The following is a 14,215-nucleotide window of genomic DNA, read 5'->3' as shown; positions in this document are numbered from 1 at the left end:
TCATTGCTTCTTGTGGAACAAAGCCGGCGCCGGCTCATTGCTGGGTTCAGCCATGACCTGCATGGGCTGGTTGTTCAGGGCGGCCTCGCGCATCTTGTGGTACATGAACTCGTTCTGTCGGAACATGCGCAGCTCCATCTCCGTCTGCATCCGCATGGCCTGTGGGACGTGGATACACCGAAAACAGTGATGACAAACCCCCAGGATGTGTTGGTTTCTGACCTACCTTGGCCCTTTTGGAAATGACAGACTATGGGGTAAGTGGCTCCCAGCCACTGAGATTCAACTGTACCTCCCCAGAGGACACACACACACACTCATACACTGCGAGCCTAATGTCCTGGCAGTGGACTCCATTTGTTAGGAAGAGGGAGTCAGACACCTGAGAGAGTAGCTTGAGGGAATGCTCTCAGCGGAGAATGTTTGTTCTTAGGAACTGCTAGGTGGGGACCTGGATTTGAACCCTGGTTCCTGAACTTAAGTCCCATCAACACTGTGGGACATCAGGCAAGGGACTTAATCCCTTCAGCCCTCAGTTTCCTCATACACGAAATGGGTGAGATTCCCTCGTACTTTACAACGGCCGGGAAGATTACTATTTCTATGTGACACACAGAAAAACCCTCATTCTCCCATATGTTAATTCAAGAAATATTTATCAAGGGCCAGGCTTCGTTGAGGGGCTGAGGTTAGAGCAGTGAATACAATGACAAACACTTGTATTTGACAAGCTTAATGTACTGACATACATTCTATGACACCAAAGTCTGTCCTCTTTCCCTGTACTACTGCCTGAGGACAGTCCTCTGAACCCCGTCACTTTCAAATAAATCAGCCCTCGAAGCACAATGCCAGCCAGCAGCTATGAAGAGCATGCCACTCACCAGACACTGTTGAGTGCTTTTCACACATCAATTCATTGAACCTTTGCCACAACCTTACCCTTTTTTCTCCATTTTTCTGATGAGAAGACTGAGGCCCACACACTCAATATTTGTAGCCACAAAGCTGGAAAGTGGTCCAACCGGAATTGGATCCCAGCAGTCTGGTCCCAGAGCCTGTGCTCCCTGACTCTACTCCATGCGGCACGTTTTCTAATGTACGTGCTACACACACACATGCACACCATTAGGTTTTCTCAGTCCAGGCCTGGAGCATCCCAGCGTTCAAGCCTCAATTTTGCTATCCACTCGCTTTGCGACCAAGGACAGGTTACTCCCCTTCTCTGGGCCTCAGTTTGCTCAGATATAAAACAAGGGGAGCAGACTAAGCATTTCTGAATTCCCTTCTGGTCTAGCAGGCAATCTAGGGTCTTTCCAAAAGCAGAGTCTAGCCCTCAGCTTCCATCTTCAGAGAGCCCAGACTCGCCCCAAGAAGCCACTTGCCTCTAAGTCCTTGGTGATGGGGTGGGAGGGTCCGTGTGTCACCAGGAGAATGGCGTAGGCTTTGCAGATCATGCCGTGCCCCACCTCAATGTTGCCAGCATGCCAGTTGGTCAGCCCTGCCCGCATGATGGCCATGCCCAGCTGGGCATTGTTGGGGTGATACAGCTTCCTGCAGGGGCAGAGCGAGTAATGATGACACATATTCCCAACCTACCTTTTATCTGCACAACATCTGACAACTTATAAAGTGACCTCACTGATGAAGTCCATATACTCTCCCACCAGCGCTGTGAGGCATCAACCATCAGGGGAGACGAGGGCACACAGAGATGCACTGAGATGCCAAACACCCCACGCGGTGAGGCTGCAAGAGCTGAGACTCCGACCTAGCTACTGAGCCAAGTCCTAATGGGGAAACGGGGTCAGGATTGTGCTTGGAACTTGAGTACAAGGAGCTGGGAGCCTTCAGCCCTCCTTTGAAAGGGCTAGGAAGTTCAGGGGAAAAAACATAATTCGAATGTCCTTCTTGGGACAGGGTTGTATCTTCACCTCCTTGGCACTCTCTTAACAGGACTTCCTTTTCACATGGTGTACAGGTTTCCCAGATTTTGTTTATGAGTAACATCCACTCAAAAAAATGCAACTTTCTTATGCCAACATATTCATTTGGCCAGAAATACAAATTCACATGCCCATGTGGACACATAAGGCAAGAGAGGACGTTAGCAGAGGGAAGGCAAAGGAGCTGCCTTTTACCATTTATAAGCAAGAATGGCTGACACCTCTTTTTTTTTTTTTTTTTTTTTTTTTTTTTTGCACCTTGCTGTGCAGCATGTGGGATCTTAGTTCCCAAACCAGGGATGGAACCCATGCCCCCTGCAGTGGAAGCGAGGCGTCTCAACCACTGGACCACCAAGGAAGTCCCTCTTTTTTTTTTTTTTTTAAATAAAATCTAAAGCTGACAAGATTGCCTCTGTTGATTGTTAGGGGGGAGAAACTTATCTAAGCACTTAAAATCAAGCCAGATTTAGCCTTAAGGAAACCACAAGCAGAAGATGCCTCCCAAGTGATAGACAAGCTGGAGGATTTGGGAAAGACCAGGGATGACAAATAGATTTCATCTCAGGTACCAAATCTGATTATTTAGACATTATTGCTCAGAACACCACGATACAAAGACTCAGTTATAAAGAGGACAGTTATCGATTACTGATGCCTGCTGTGGGCGCAGGAGGGAGAGGTAGCGACAGGCACGCCATCTCTTTGCCATCCCTGGAATAGACACATTTCCAGGAGACTACCTGAGACCCAGGATCGTCACCTACATATAGCCATCCACCATCCTCCTGGCGTAGTGTGAGGCCTCCTCAAAGGCCTGCAGGTAGGAGAGGACCTCGGAAACGGTGCTCAACAGCCGCAGCGTGTAGATGTTGGTGTCGGCAAACACTGGCTCCTGCTTCTGGAGGCACTCCCGGCATAATTTCACAACCTAGGAGACACAGGCCCTGTCTGTTATCCCTGCACCAGAGCACATGCTTGACTCACATACGGGAGCATCACGATGGCATTGGACACTCACTCTTCGAAGCTTGAGGAAACTACCGGCAGAGAAGGGAAAGCACAAGTTTGTGATCTGAATAGCAAAATGGCCCTGTTTGGCTAAGATGTAGGGATGGCAAGGGTAACAGTGGGAGACACAGCTGACACGGCAGAATGAGGAGGTATCACAGAAGTCAGTAGGGAGATATGAAAGCCATGTTCATACATATATATGTACTTCTTCTCACAACAACGCAATGAGATAGGCACTACTAATATTCCCATTCTCCCAGACGAGGAAACTGAAGCACAGAGCGGCAAGTGCTTTGCCAAAGTCACACAGAAAGGGAGCAATGGACCAAGTATTCAAATCAAGCAGTGGAGCTTTATCTTAACCATCATTCCCATGATTCTGCATCCTGGCTGTGCTCTGGAGTCATCGGGAGAGCTTTTTTAAATCCCGACGTCTGAGTCCTACCCCAGACCAATTGAAACTGAATACCCGGGGGAGGGACTGTGGCATTCTTCACATCTGCCCCTGGGTGGCCCTTATGCACAGTGAGGTGGACAGTCATGCCCTGCTCGAAGTGTACGGGAGGGATTGGCAGAGAGAGAGGCCAGGCGACCCATCAGGAGGAGGCCACATGGGTCCTGGTGAGGAAGAAGACGGGCCCGACCACAAGCGCCTTTATAGTTGGGCTTTTCCAACTGATTCGTGTGTAGACGTATCTTCAGTTACACCCTACACAGTCAGATGGTCTCTAGATTTTAGTGGTTCACAGTTCTCCCCTCCTTCCCTTGCCACTCTCACGGGAGAAATGTCACACAATCCTTTCCATTTCAAATGCGTGGAAACCAGTTTTCTCTGAGACTCTCCCAGAGGCCCATGAGGCAGCTGGGTAGGGGTGTGACAAACTGTGAGCTGGCAAACAATCCTTCCTGAAGACAATCCTTGTAAGCCCATGAGCAGCGTCCAGCCCTGCACCCGACCCCACCAAGCTTGAGCAGAGAAGAGGACAAACGAAGAAGACGACAGAGGAATGGAATCCGGAGCTCCAGCTCCTACCGCGAGCCGCTGCCATAGATTTTCCGTACTGTACAGCAACACTTTGTTCATGGGACTCTCTCCCCGCAACCTGACAGAACTCCCGGGAGGCAAGGAGCATGTCGTGTGTTGGTCACCCCAGTAAGGGCTCAAATATGGGCAAAGAATGAGTGAGAAGAGGAGGCGAATGAAGATCAGAGAAAAGCAGATAGAAACGAAGAGAAATTAATCTCCCACCTTGCCATGCCCTAGTGCCATTCAAATCTAGCTACCAAATTGTCTAAAGAGCTTGGGGGGAAAATACTGCTTCATGGTCCCTGTGTTCTGTTGCAGACTAGACGGATCACACCTTAGGGGGTGAGACACGGGAATCTGTACTTCCAACAAGCTGCCTTTGTGAATTCAGTGCAGGCACGTGCTCTGCAGGTCAGTGTTAGCCGTGGGTCTCAACTTAGGTGCCTGTTGAAATCACTCGGGAGCTTTACAAATCTTGATGTCTGGGTCCCACTCCTAGAGATGCTGGAGGAATTGTCCTGAGCATCGGGATTTTTTCAATGATTCTTGTGTACTGACAGTTGAGAACGCCTGGTGTTTCTAGAGCCAGGGTTGAATGCACAGTTAGTAGATCTGGACACTGTAGCCAGGACGCGAGAAAGCAAGACACCCACTGCCATTTCCATTCCTCCATCCCCGATATCACAGACACCCCCAGCCCCAGGACATTTGTCAGGCTGCCTGTGCTCTCCTCAAACCCAGTTTCAGTGAGTTGCCGATGCAGGGGACACGGGTTCGTGCCCCGGACAGGGAAGATCCCGCACGCCGTGGAGCGGCTGGGCCCGTGAGCCATGGCCACTGAGCCTGTGCGTCCGGAGCCTGTGCTCCACAACGGGAGAGGCCACAACAGTGAGAGGCCCGCGTACCGCAAAAAAAGAAAAATGAATTCTTACCTCGTGGTACAAACCCTCAGAGCGGGCCTTGTCAATGTTTTCGAGCGTGTCCTTGGAGAACTGTATCATCTCCTTCACCACCTCCTGAGAGGGCTGGGAAAGGGGGGGACATTCAGCTGGAGACCCCTTTGTGAGGCAACCCACTGCATCTTTGAACAGCTGCCACCTTTGACATTCACTGTAGCACAAGATGAATGCCTTCTTCATTGAATGCTTCAGTTCTGTAAATGCCACTCAAGGTCCCTATAGCTCAGGACTTCCCTGGTGGTCCAGTGGTTGAGGACAGAGGCCGGGGACTTGACCAAAAAATATCATACTCCAGTTTGCCATTGGAGCTCATTAAAGAGGGCCCTGTGGCTATGGGCTGTCAACCCTTCCAAGTGTCTCTGCATCCAGTCCCTATTTCCCTGTCTAGACCAAAAGGATATCCATGAGAGAACTTGTCAGCCGTGAAATCTAGACCCACCAGGCTCCCTATGTTTGCCTAAGCAGTCTAGTGATCTTGTAAAAAAAAAAAAAAATGAGGTTTTGATATTTGAGGTACCATAATTAAGAAGCCAGTTCCCATGAAGGCACGATAATTTTGAAGAAAAAGTGCCAAATTTCTCAAAGACCAAAGGAAAAGTTTGCTTGCTATGTTTATCCATATCAGAAGCTCTTTTCTGGGGGGACTTCCCTGGCGGTTCAGTGGTTAAGACTCCTCGTTTCCACTGCAGGGGGCACAGGTTCGATCCCTGGTCAGGGAACTAAGATCCCGCGTACCACGTGGCAAAAAAAAACCCAAAAAACTCAACAGCAAAAAAAAAAAAAAAAAAAAATACTAAAGAAAGAGAAGTTTTTTCTGAAAAAAGATTTTTTTTTTTGGCTTGGGCAAATCTAATATAACTTTTTTCCAAAATAAAAATACCTTTATTATTTATTCTGACTGTAAAATTAACATATGCAAACTGTAAAAAATTAAAACATTATGAAAAAGTACGGAGAAAACAGCAGAAATGCCCAGAACCCACACGAAGATGGACACAGCACGTTGAGGAGTATTTTCCAATGAGTATACAGAGGAAAAATATTTACACTATGTAACAACTGGTACAGGAAAGGCACCGACCTATCAAAGGCACAGACACATCAACAAAGAGTATGTCTGTATGACTGTGTGTTCTGCATGTACACACATGCATGAGGGTGTATATGTCAATAGCATCAATCTTTTTCTAACTCGAATAATAACATATTTCTGCCTATTGCCTACTTTTTTTCACTCAGTAGATTGTGGATATTTTCGCATATAAATATAAAAATACCTATATCGCCTTTTTAGTAACTAGAGTTTTCCACTGTACGAAACTAGAGCAATTTAATCAGTTCTCTGGTCGTCCAATTTTTTCACCACAAAGAATTGGGATCAACAGCTGTGTTTATATCTGCTGCTCACATTATTTTGTGAGGTCACCGTCACTAAACTACCAAAAAGTTACAGGAGAATGGGCATCTGTTCCCTTAAAAATACAGCCCCCTAATACGTGGAGATCAAGGGTCTTCCCTCAGGCTCCCAGCTGTCTTGAGCCAGTTCCACAGTGTCCATCTTGTAATAGGAGAACCCGAACCCAGGACAGCTTGCCTCAGGGTCGAGATCACTTAAGGAAGTGGGATTATATTTATGCTTCTCCCCACTTCACTTACTTTGGCTTCTGCAGAGTTCTTGATCATCCCTAAAATTCTGACTACCTTCATTTCCATATCCTTCTGTATCTGGGCCTCCCTGCAATTCTTCTGTATTTGTTCTGTACTTGTCTCACAGCCTGACTCCAGCATCTGATGCATCCATCAATGCTCTGAGTTCTGGCAGGTCTCACTCCTGACTTAACTTTCACCTTGACCTTTGATTTGGCTGAGATTCCTGGCTTCTGGCTGCCTTCCTGCCTGACGACCCGAATGTTGGCTTCCCGCCCGAGCGCTACTCAGCATTCTGCTAGTTAGCAGACCATGCCTTGGTCCCAAGACCAGTCATTTCAGCGTGCGTCTGCTTTCCTTAGCCCGTTGGAATCAAGCACATTAGTGAGAGGAGTCCATATCTTGCCTGGTTGTGTAGAGTTCTGTGACTGGTGGTTCGGAGGTGTGTCACCCATCCATCAAACGTACATCTTTAGTTTCACCTATAGTTTGTTGCCCAAGTGTTGGCTCATAAAATCACACTAGTCTCCAACCCACTGTTGGCTTATTCTTTTCTGTAGCTCCTGTGGTACTGTGTTCAGTGCCCCACACATAAGTGTCAATACACATTTCCTGGAAAACAGAACCTTTGATTCTGTGAAAATGGGGTTGTTCCTATAAGGAACACATTCCTGTTTTGTATCCTGCCTGGGAGGGATGACTCTCAACTTCTCCACACTAGGCATTGTTGATCCACTGGTTACAGATTCCTCCTCCTACTTCTGTCTGTTTGGAGACTGACTCTGCTTGCACACCCAGGTGGGGTGAGTGAATCTGTGTCAGGGCACGTGTCCCTTTTAATTTAAATAATTTAATAAATTTAATTTTCAGAAATGGTAGCATACACAGTGTTATGGGTTGAATTTCATCCCCCCAAAATTAAATTTCTATGTTGCAGTCTTAACCCCCAGTACCTCAGAATCTGACCTTATTTAGAAATGGGGTCATTGCAGATGTAATTTGTTAAGATGAGGTCATACTCAAGTAGGGTGGGCCCTTAATCCAACAGCACTGGTGTTCTTAAAAAAACAATGTCAGATGAAGAGAAAGAGACACATGAGGAGAAGACCATGTGAAAAGGCCCAGGGCCAGCTACAAGCCAAAGAAAGAGGCCTAGAACAGACCCTTCTTTTACAGCCCTCAAAAGGAACCAGCCCTGCCAAGACCTTGATTTCAGATTTTAGCCTCCAGACCTGAGAAACAATACATTTCTATTGTAAGCCACCCAGTTTGGGGTACTGTGTTATGGCAGCCCTAGGAAACGAATTCATATGTCAATGTTCAGCCCCTTAACTCTTTTCCCTTAAGAAATAGAGCTCAACTATTTACAATTACCAAGACATGGAAACAACCTAAATGTCCATCGACAGATGAATGGATAAAGAAGATGTGGTACAATGGAATATTACTCGGCCATAAAAAAGAATGAAATAATGTGATTTGCAGCTACATGGATGGACCTAGAGATTATCACACTAAGCAAAGTAAGTCAGAAGGAGAAAAACAAATACCATATGATATCACTTATATGTGGAATCTAAAATGTGACACAAATGAACTTATCTATGAAACAGAAACAGACTCACAGACATAGAGACTTGTGGTTGCCAAGGGGGAGGGGGATGGGGGAGGGAAGTATTGGGAGTTTGAGACTAGCAGATGCAAATTATTACATGTAGAATGATAAACAACAGGGTCCTACTGTATAGCACGGGGAACTATATTCAAAATCCTGTAATAAATCATCATGGAAAAGAATATGAAGAAGAATATATATATGTATGTATAACTGAGTCACTTTGCTGTACACCAGAAACTAACACAACACTGTAAATCAGCTATACTTCAATTTTTAAAAATAATAAATAAAAAAAAGAAAGAGAGCTCATTCCATGTCTGTACACAAAGATTTACCTCATTAGTTTATTTTCTTAACTTAAATATTTCCCTATTGGTGGTTATTTAGCTTTTTTCCAATATTTTGCTGTTCCCAACAATGCCATAATGTACTATCTCTTTACACATATATTCCTGTGCACATACTCAAGTATATCTGCAGGGTAAATTCTTAGAACTGCTTGGCCAAAGGGTAAAAAACATTATATATTGAGAGTAAAAATAAGTTAGTGGCAAAAGAAGCCTCAAATAGCCCGAAAATGAAAGAGAGGTGCATCAAGTGGGGGAACAGAGCTATCTGGACAGTAGCACTGACACCACTGGGTAATGAAGTCATTGAGAGGGGTCCCTCCATCTGAACCTAGAAGTCAGTTTTGCTTGTAGCCTTTGCTCTAACCAGAGACAAGTTTCTGCCCACACTTAGGATGCAGAAGTTAATTCAGAAGTATATTTGTATCTTAAATGCTCTGGTGAACTGTGAATTATATAGAAGTGCTGGGTTAGCCTCCCCGAGGAGAATGGCTCCCGGTTAAAAACCTACGTGTGATTTTTCAGACCTGACCATAGGCAATTCCAAAGGCTCTCCCTGGCAGGCCTCACAGGTGGGGGGAAAGCTGCCCTCCCCACAGGGGATTTGGTGCAGGGCCAGAGCACCGCAGTCTGTGAAGGGAGATGCAGCCGAGGACTCAGGTCCCCCGGCAGGTCATGCTCTTCGCATATTTGCATTCCTGGCCCAGGTGCCTTCATTCCTAAGTCTCTCTCTCTCTCTCTCTTTTTTTTTTTTTTTATTGAAGTATAGTTGATTATCTGAGGTCTTGTGGTCTTCTTCAGGAGCCTCTACAAGGCCTGCTTATTGTGAAGGGGGCGCTGGGGGACATCCCCCTTGGTAAGACTTCAGTGCTCAGTGGTCTCACCATCAATTAGGCAACAGTTACTCAGGAATTAAGCATATTAAGCAATCCAAACATTGCCCCATCTCCCCATTGCCCATTTCCATGGGACTAGGAATATCTTTGTGATAACCCGACAACAAGTCTCTTTGCCCATCTGGTCTCTCTATATGGAATTCTCAGCATCACTTAACCTGCAAAGGGGCAAGAAGAGGAACTTAAATTTACTGAGTGCCTACTCTCTATGCCCCTCCTTCAGCGTCTACTCTCTATGCCTGTCCTTTAGCGTCTACTCTCTATGCCTCTCCTTTAGTGTCTACTCTCTATGCCACTCCTTTAGTGTCTACTCTCTATGCCTCTCCTTTAGTGTCTAGTCTCTATGCCTCTCCTTTTACATATATCATCTTGCTTAATCCTCATAACAACCCCTGTAGCAGGTGCCATCATTCCTATCTTACAAATGAGAAAACAGAGTAACTTCCCCAAAGTCAAACACCTGGCAAGCAGTGGTACCAGGACGCTAGCTGGGACCCATCTGCGTGCTCTGTCCACCACCCGCTCTGTCCACCAGGGCAGTGGCGCCTTGGTTAGCTGTGGAATCTGCCCTCGCCTGGCTCCTGGGGAAGATGCCCAGAAGCACCCCAGTGGTGGGGCTGCCTGTACCTTCGGGTCGTCTTTCACACCCAGGAAGAGGTCGTCCTTCAGCCCTTTCTGGCAGTGCTCACACGTGCAGTCAAAGTAGTACTGCTTCTTCAGCTGCTTCTTGCGTTCTTCGCTGACGTTAAGGAAGTCGATATAGGACACGGTCAGCTCCTCTCCTTCTGAGATCTTGCCCAGGGCCCGGAGTTCAATTCTGGAGCAGGGTAAAGGAGAAGAGTCCATCAGATCCGGGGTGGGATGTATGCTCTTCAAGGTTTCAAGAAGTTGAGTCTCAAAGACAACGACCTCCACTAACACTGAGAAAACTCCATTCCCCCCAAAAGGGGGAGATGTGGTGTAAAGGACAGTTTTCTGGAGAGTTCTACTCTACTCATTATAACAATCAAATCTGCTCCATTCAGCTAATTGCTCTGGAATCAGCTCAAATAGACTCCCAGTAGAGGTCTGGGCTCCATCATAAAAGCATACAAAGGTTCCACGCCTGCAGTTCTCCCAGTGCATTTAGCTACTGATTGTCTGTAACAAAGGAATGGAGAAATAATAAGGCAAAAACTCCAAACAAGAGAAGCCTTGATAGTCATTTCTGGTTAGTTTGGAGACTGCTTCTCTCAGAAACACGCACATTCAGTTACCCAGAAGCTTGGCCCGTTCCGTTTCTAATTATAAGCCCTCTCTTACCTTAACCTTTGGTCCAATGGCTCAGACCTAATTTATGTGAGGAGACTTATGCCTGCAGATCTCTGAGGCAAATAAAGGCTAGCTCTTTATTAGCCCACTGCATTGTTCACTGTTGTGTTTACTGGGGGACATGGCTTTGGGGTTGAAGGTGGTTAGCGAGAGCAGATGACATTGTAACCCCCTTCCAGCCTAGACCTGACCCTCCAATTACCTACAGCACTACACACCTCACCATGTGATAGATACAGAATGTACTGAAGACAAAATCCCACTGCACAACTGACACCCAGCTAAGCCAAACTAGCTGAGACCAGCCTGTGGGCCTCTCAGCTATGCATCTTCCACCCAGGAGTCCAGAAACTACAGAAAGAGTGGTGAGCCCGGCAAGCTGGATCCTAAGCTATGCTCCTGTATCCCCCCAACATCAGGGGGCCTCCCTGCCCAGAGGGAACCCATCACCCAGAGAGTGAGGGGCAGGATGCAGAGGGCTGGGAAAGCATCTACAGAGAAGTCCATGGTCATTTCCTTTACCTCCCAGAGAGGCTGATTCAGATGCCATGTGAAAGGCAGGAGAAGATTCCAGCACCAGAGAAAGGTCCCAGTCAGAGGGAGCCCCTTCCACGTGCTCGGAGGTGACAGCCAAGCGAGGAACAGCTGTGACTTGCATGTCCAGGCCCCTGAGGTGACCACTTAAGGTTAAAGAACCTTCTCTCAAAGTGGGGTACACTGCCTTGCCCAATATATGTGATAATACAGGATAAGTAAGCAATTCTGCTCCCACTAGCCCTTTCACAGAGGCAGCTCACTATATTGACATGTCCTCGTTCAACAGTAAATCAGTGGCCAGTTGAGTTGGCCAGTAGCTTTGCTTCGCACCAAGGTTAATCCAATTCTCACAAGGTCTCAGAGTATCTCAAATTATTTCAATGATATGAGAGAGTTTTCAAAACCAAATTAATGTCAAGTCACTTAGGTATAAGAAATGCACACTTATATGCCCCACTTTACCTAACTTGGCACTGGGAATCAGGGGAGGAATAGTGACCACTATTCTGTTTTGGATCCCAGACCTCTTCCATCTCTAATGCTCTGCAGTTCTACAGTTCAGCTAATTGAGCCACAAGTAGGCAACTTAAGTATTTCTTGTAGAGGTCAGGAGCAGAGTCCAGGGCCACAGAGACTTAGAATTAGGAAGGTCCCTAGACACGCTCTCACCTTGACCTTTGCCCTACAAATGTAGAACCAAACACCCAGGAGATGATGTGAATCGTCCGAAGTCCCTCGCAACGCACATCAACACAGACTCAGATGCACCAACCACTCCTACCCCTGCCCTCCCAAGGCCCAAACTTCCACACAGCATTTTGTTGTTAATCCGAAGATCATTTCAAGTACTTTCAAGCCCACCTTGAGAAAAAGGCCCACTGGGGCTGTGGAGTTGTCATTAAGAAAAGTCCGAAGTAAAATCTAATCTAAACCACTAATTCATAGTTGACCAGAAGCAATAAAGAGAATACTATGAATAAATATTTATCAAAAACATCACAGTTATGGGTACCATTTTCAGAACCAGTCTGAGTGAGAAGTTGGAGGTTATAAACAAACACAGAGTCCTTGGGCTTCCCTGGTGGTGCAGTGGTTGAGAGTCTGCCTGCCGATGCAGGGGACACGGGTTCGTGTCCCGATCCGGGAAGATCCCACATGCCGCGGAGCAGCTGGGCCCGTGAGCCATGGCCGCTGAGCCTGCGCGTCCGGAGACTGTGCTCCGCAAGGGAGAGGCCACAACAGTGAGAGGCCCGCGTACCGCAAAAAAAAAAAACCAAAAAAAACACAGAGTCCTTTAGTAGGTCAGTAATATCAACAGTGCTCATTTCACGATAAGCAGGGTTTAAAGGGAGAGTGTGGGTTTTTGCTAAGATGATGTGACGGGAAAGGACCTTCACGCTTTGAGGTTGGAGGAGAGAGAGAAATGAGGAGTAAGAGAGGGAAGCATAGGCACAGCAGGTAGTGGGTGGGTGAGGAACAAAATGATTAATATAAATGCATTAAACACGTAGCATCCAGCAAAGACAAGATTCTGGGGAGCAGAAGGACATTACGGACAGACAGCCAAGGAGTCTCGTGAAAGGGCAGCCCCAGCAAACCAGGCAAGTGAGGGAGATGGGTCAGAGCAGCAGGGATGTTTCCAAAGACTGACCCACCTCATCTGGGTGTGAAACATGGATTTCACTGCCTCATGACTGAAAAACAAAACAGACACCCAAATGGAAATCATTACCATTGGCTTATCCCGTATGGCTAGCAAGGGCGCACAGCACTCCAGGTTATGCCATCAAAGCTTTGGTCATCACAACCATCTCTATCCCAGCCGCTCCTAGCTGGGCTCCCTTGACAAGAGGCAGCCTGCTATAGTGGAAAGTGCACTGGATTTGGAATGAGAAGTTCTGGGTTCAAAGGGATTCAGCCCTGGACAAGTTGCTTCACTTCCCTGGGCCTCGGTATTCTCATCTGTAACCTGGTCATGAGACCGTCATGAGACAACGCATTTAAAAGTAGAGTGCTACAGTATTTTTCAATGGCAGGGCACAAAAGGTATGTGAACCATTCATGAAAGATGCTCCAGGTTGCCCAGTCCTGTCTGAGCGCCAAATCGTGGGCAAATTGGGCTTGGAGTACCCCTTCAGAGCCTTGGGGTTTTCTGAGTGGTACACCAATAAGGGCTTCAACTTAGAGTCCCCAGCTGTGTGGCCACCAAGAAGCAGCATCAGGAGATCTTTGGATGATTCAAACCCTGGCTCAGCTTTCTCTTCTACTGAAATAAACCTTCCTTCAGGCATTCTTTTCCAAAAGAATAAAATAAAAGTAGAGTGCTAAGAAAACACGTGGGAGGCTATTATTGTCCCACTAACAAGCATCTTGGACAAATAAGGGTGGCCTCTTTGAATGTCTATTTCGGGAACAGTTTGAACTGTGTCTGGAGACCCATCACACAGGAAGTATGCAGAAATTACTGGGGTTAGAATTGGGCTCCTAGCACCGCGTCCAGTGTTCTTTCCACTATGGCAGGCAGCTAGACAGTGACTGCAGTCGCCTCTTGCACAACATCCAAGAAGCTCGGGTACAATGTGGCTGCTTGAAATTAGTGGATGCGTGGAAGCCAGAGCGGGCACTGGTGATGATCTGAAGAAAGGGCCCCCGGGTTCTTGTGGCTGCTACATGTGGTGACAAGAAGAGCTCTGGGTCACCACCACTTAGGGGAGTGGTGTCCAGAAAGACCAGCCCCACATGTGAATCTGATCTTCTCTGCCAACCAGGGTAACTCCAGACAGCAGCTCCTCTGGGGAGGATTCCATGAGGTCCAGGCCAGTGACCCCAAGAGGCTTACAAAGGGAAATACAAATGCAGGGGAAAGATAATCATCTGGGTGCAAAATGAACTGTCCTGTCTTGAGTGACTTTCTCA

General features: G+C 47.0%; 1 protein-coding gene across 2 annotated transcripts in view; it reads right to left on the bottom strand.

Moving 5' to 3' along the window:
- SMYD1 (SET and MYND domain containing 1) overlaps nt 1–14,215 on the bottom strand; it is a gene marked incomplete at both ends in the record, with an annotated part of 36,258 nt that continues 22,043 nt past the window's right edge. The window contains 6 exons of one of the 2 annotated variants that reach the window (XM_082851243.1): nt 1–159; nt 1,386–1,554; nt 2,711–2,874; nt 4,917–5,009; nt 10,079–10,268; nt 12,955–12,993. In XM_082851243.1, coding sequence (XP_082707369.1) covers nt 1–159; nt 1,386–1,554; nt 2,711–2,874; nt 4,917–5,009; nt 10,079–10,268; nt 12,955–12,993 — 814 coding nt within the window. The remainder of the gene's footprint in view (nt 160–1,385; nt 1,555–2,710; nt 2,875–4,916; nt 5,010–10,078; nt 10,269–12,954; nt 12,994–14,215) is intronic. The other variant, XM_082851244.1, reaches the window with a different exon arrangement.

Source organism: Leucopleurus acutus (assembly GCF_964270905.1).
Source record: "Leucopleurus acutus genome assembly, chromosome: 12".
In the NCBI taxonomy this organism is placed as follows: Eukaryota; Metazoa; Chordata; class Mammalia; order Artiodactyla; family Delphinidae; genus Leucopleurus; species Leucopleurus acutus.
The sequence above is the reverse complement of the archived record's forward strand: the minus strand, read 5'-3'. Positions and strand labels throughout refer to the sequence as shown.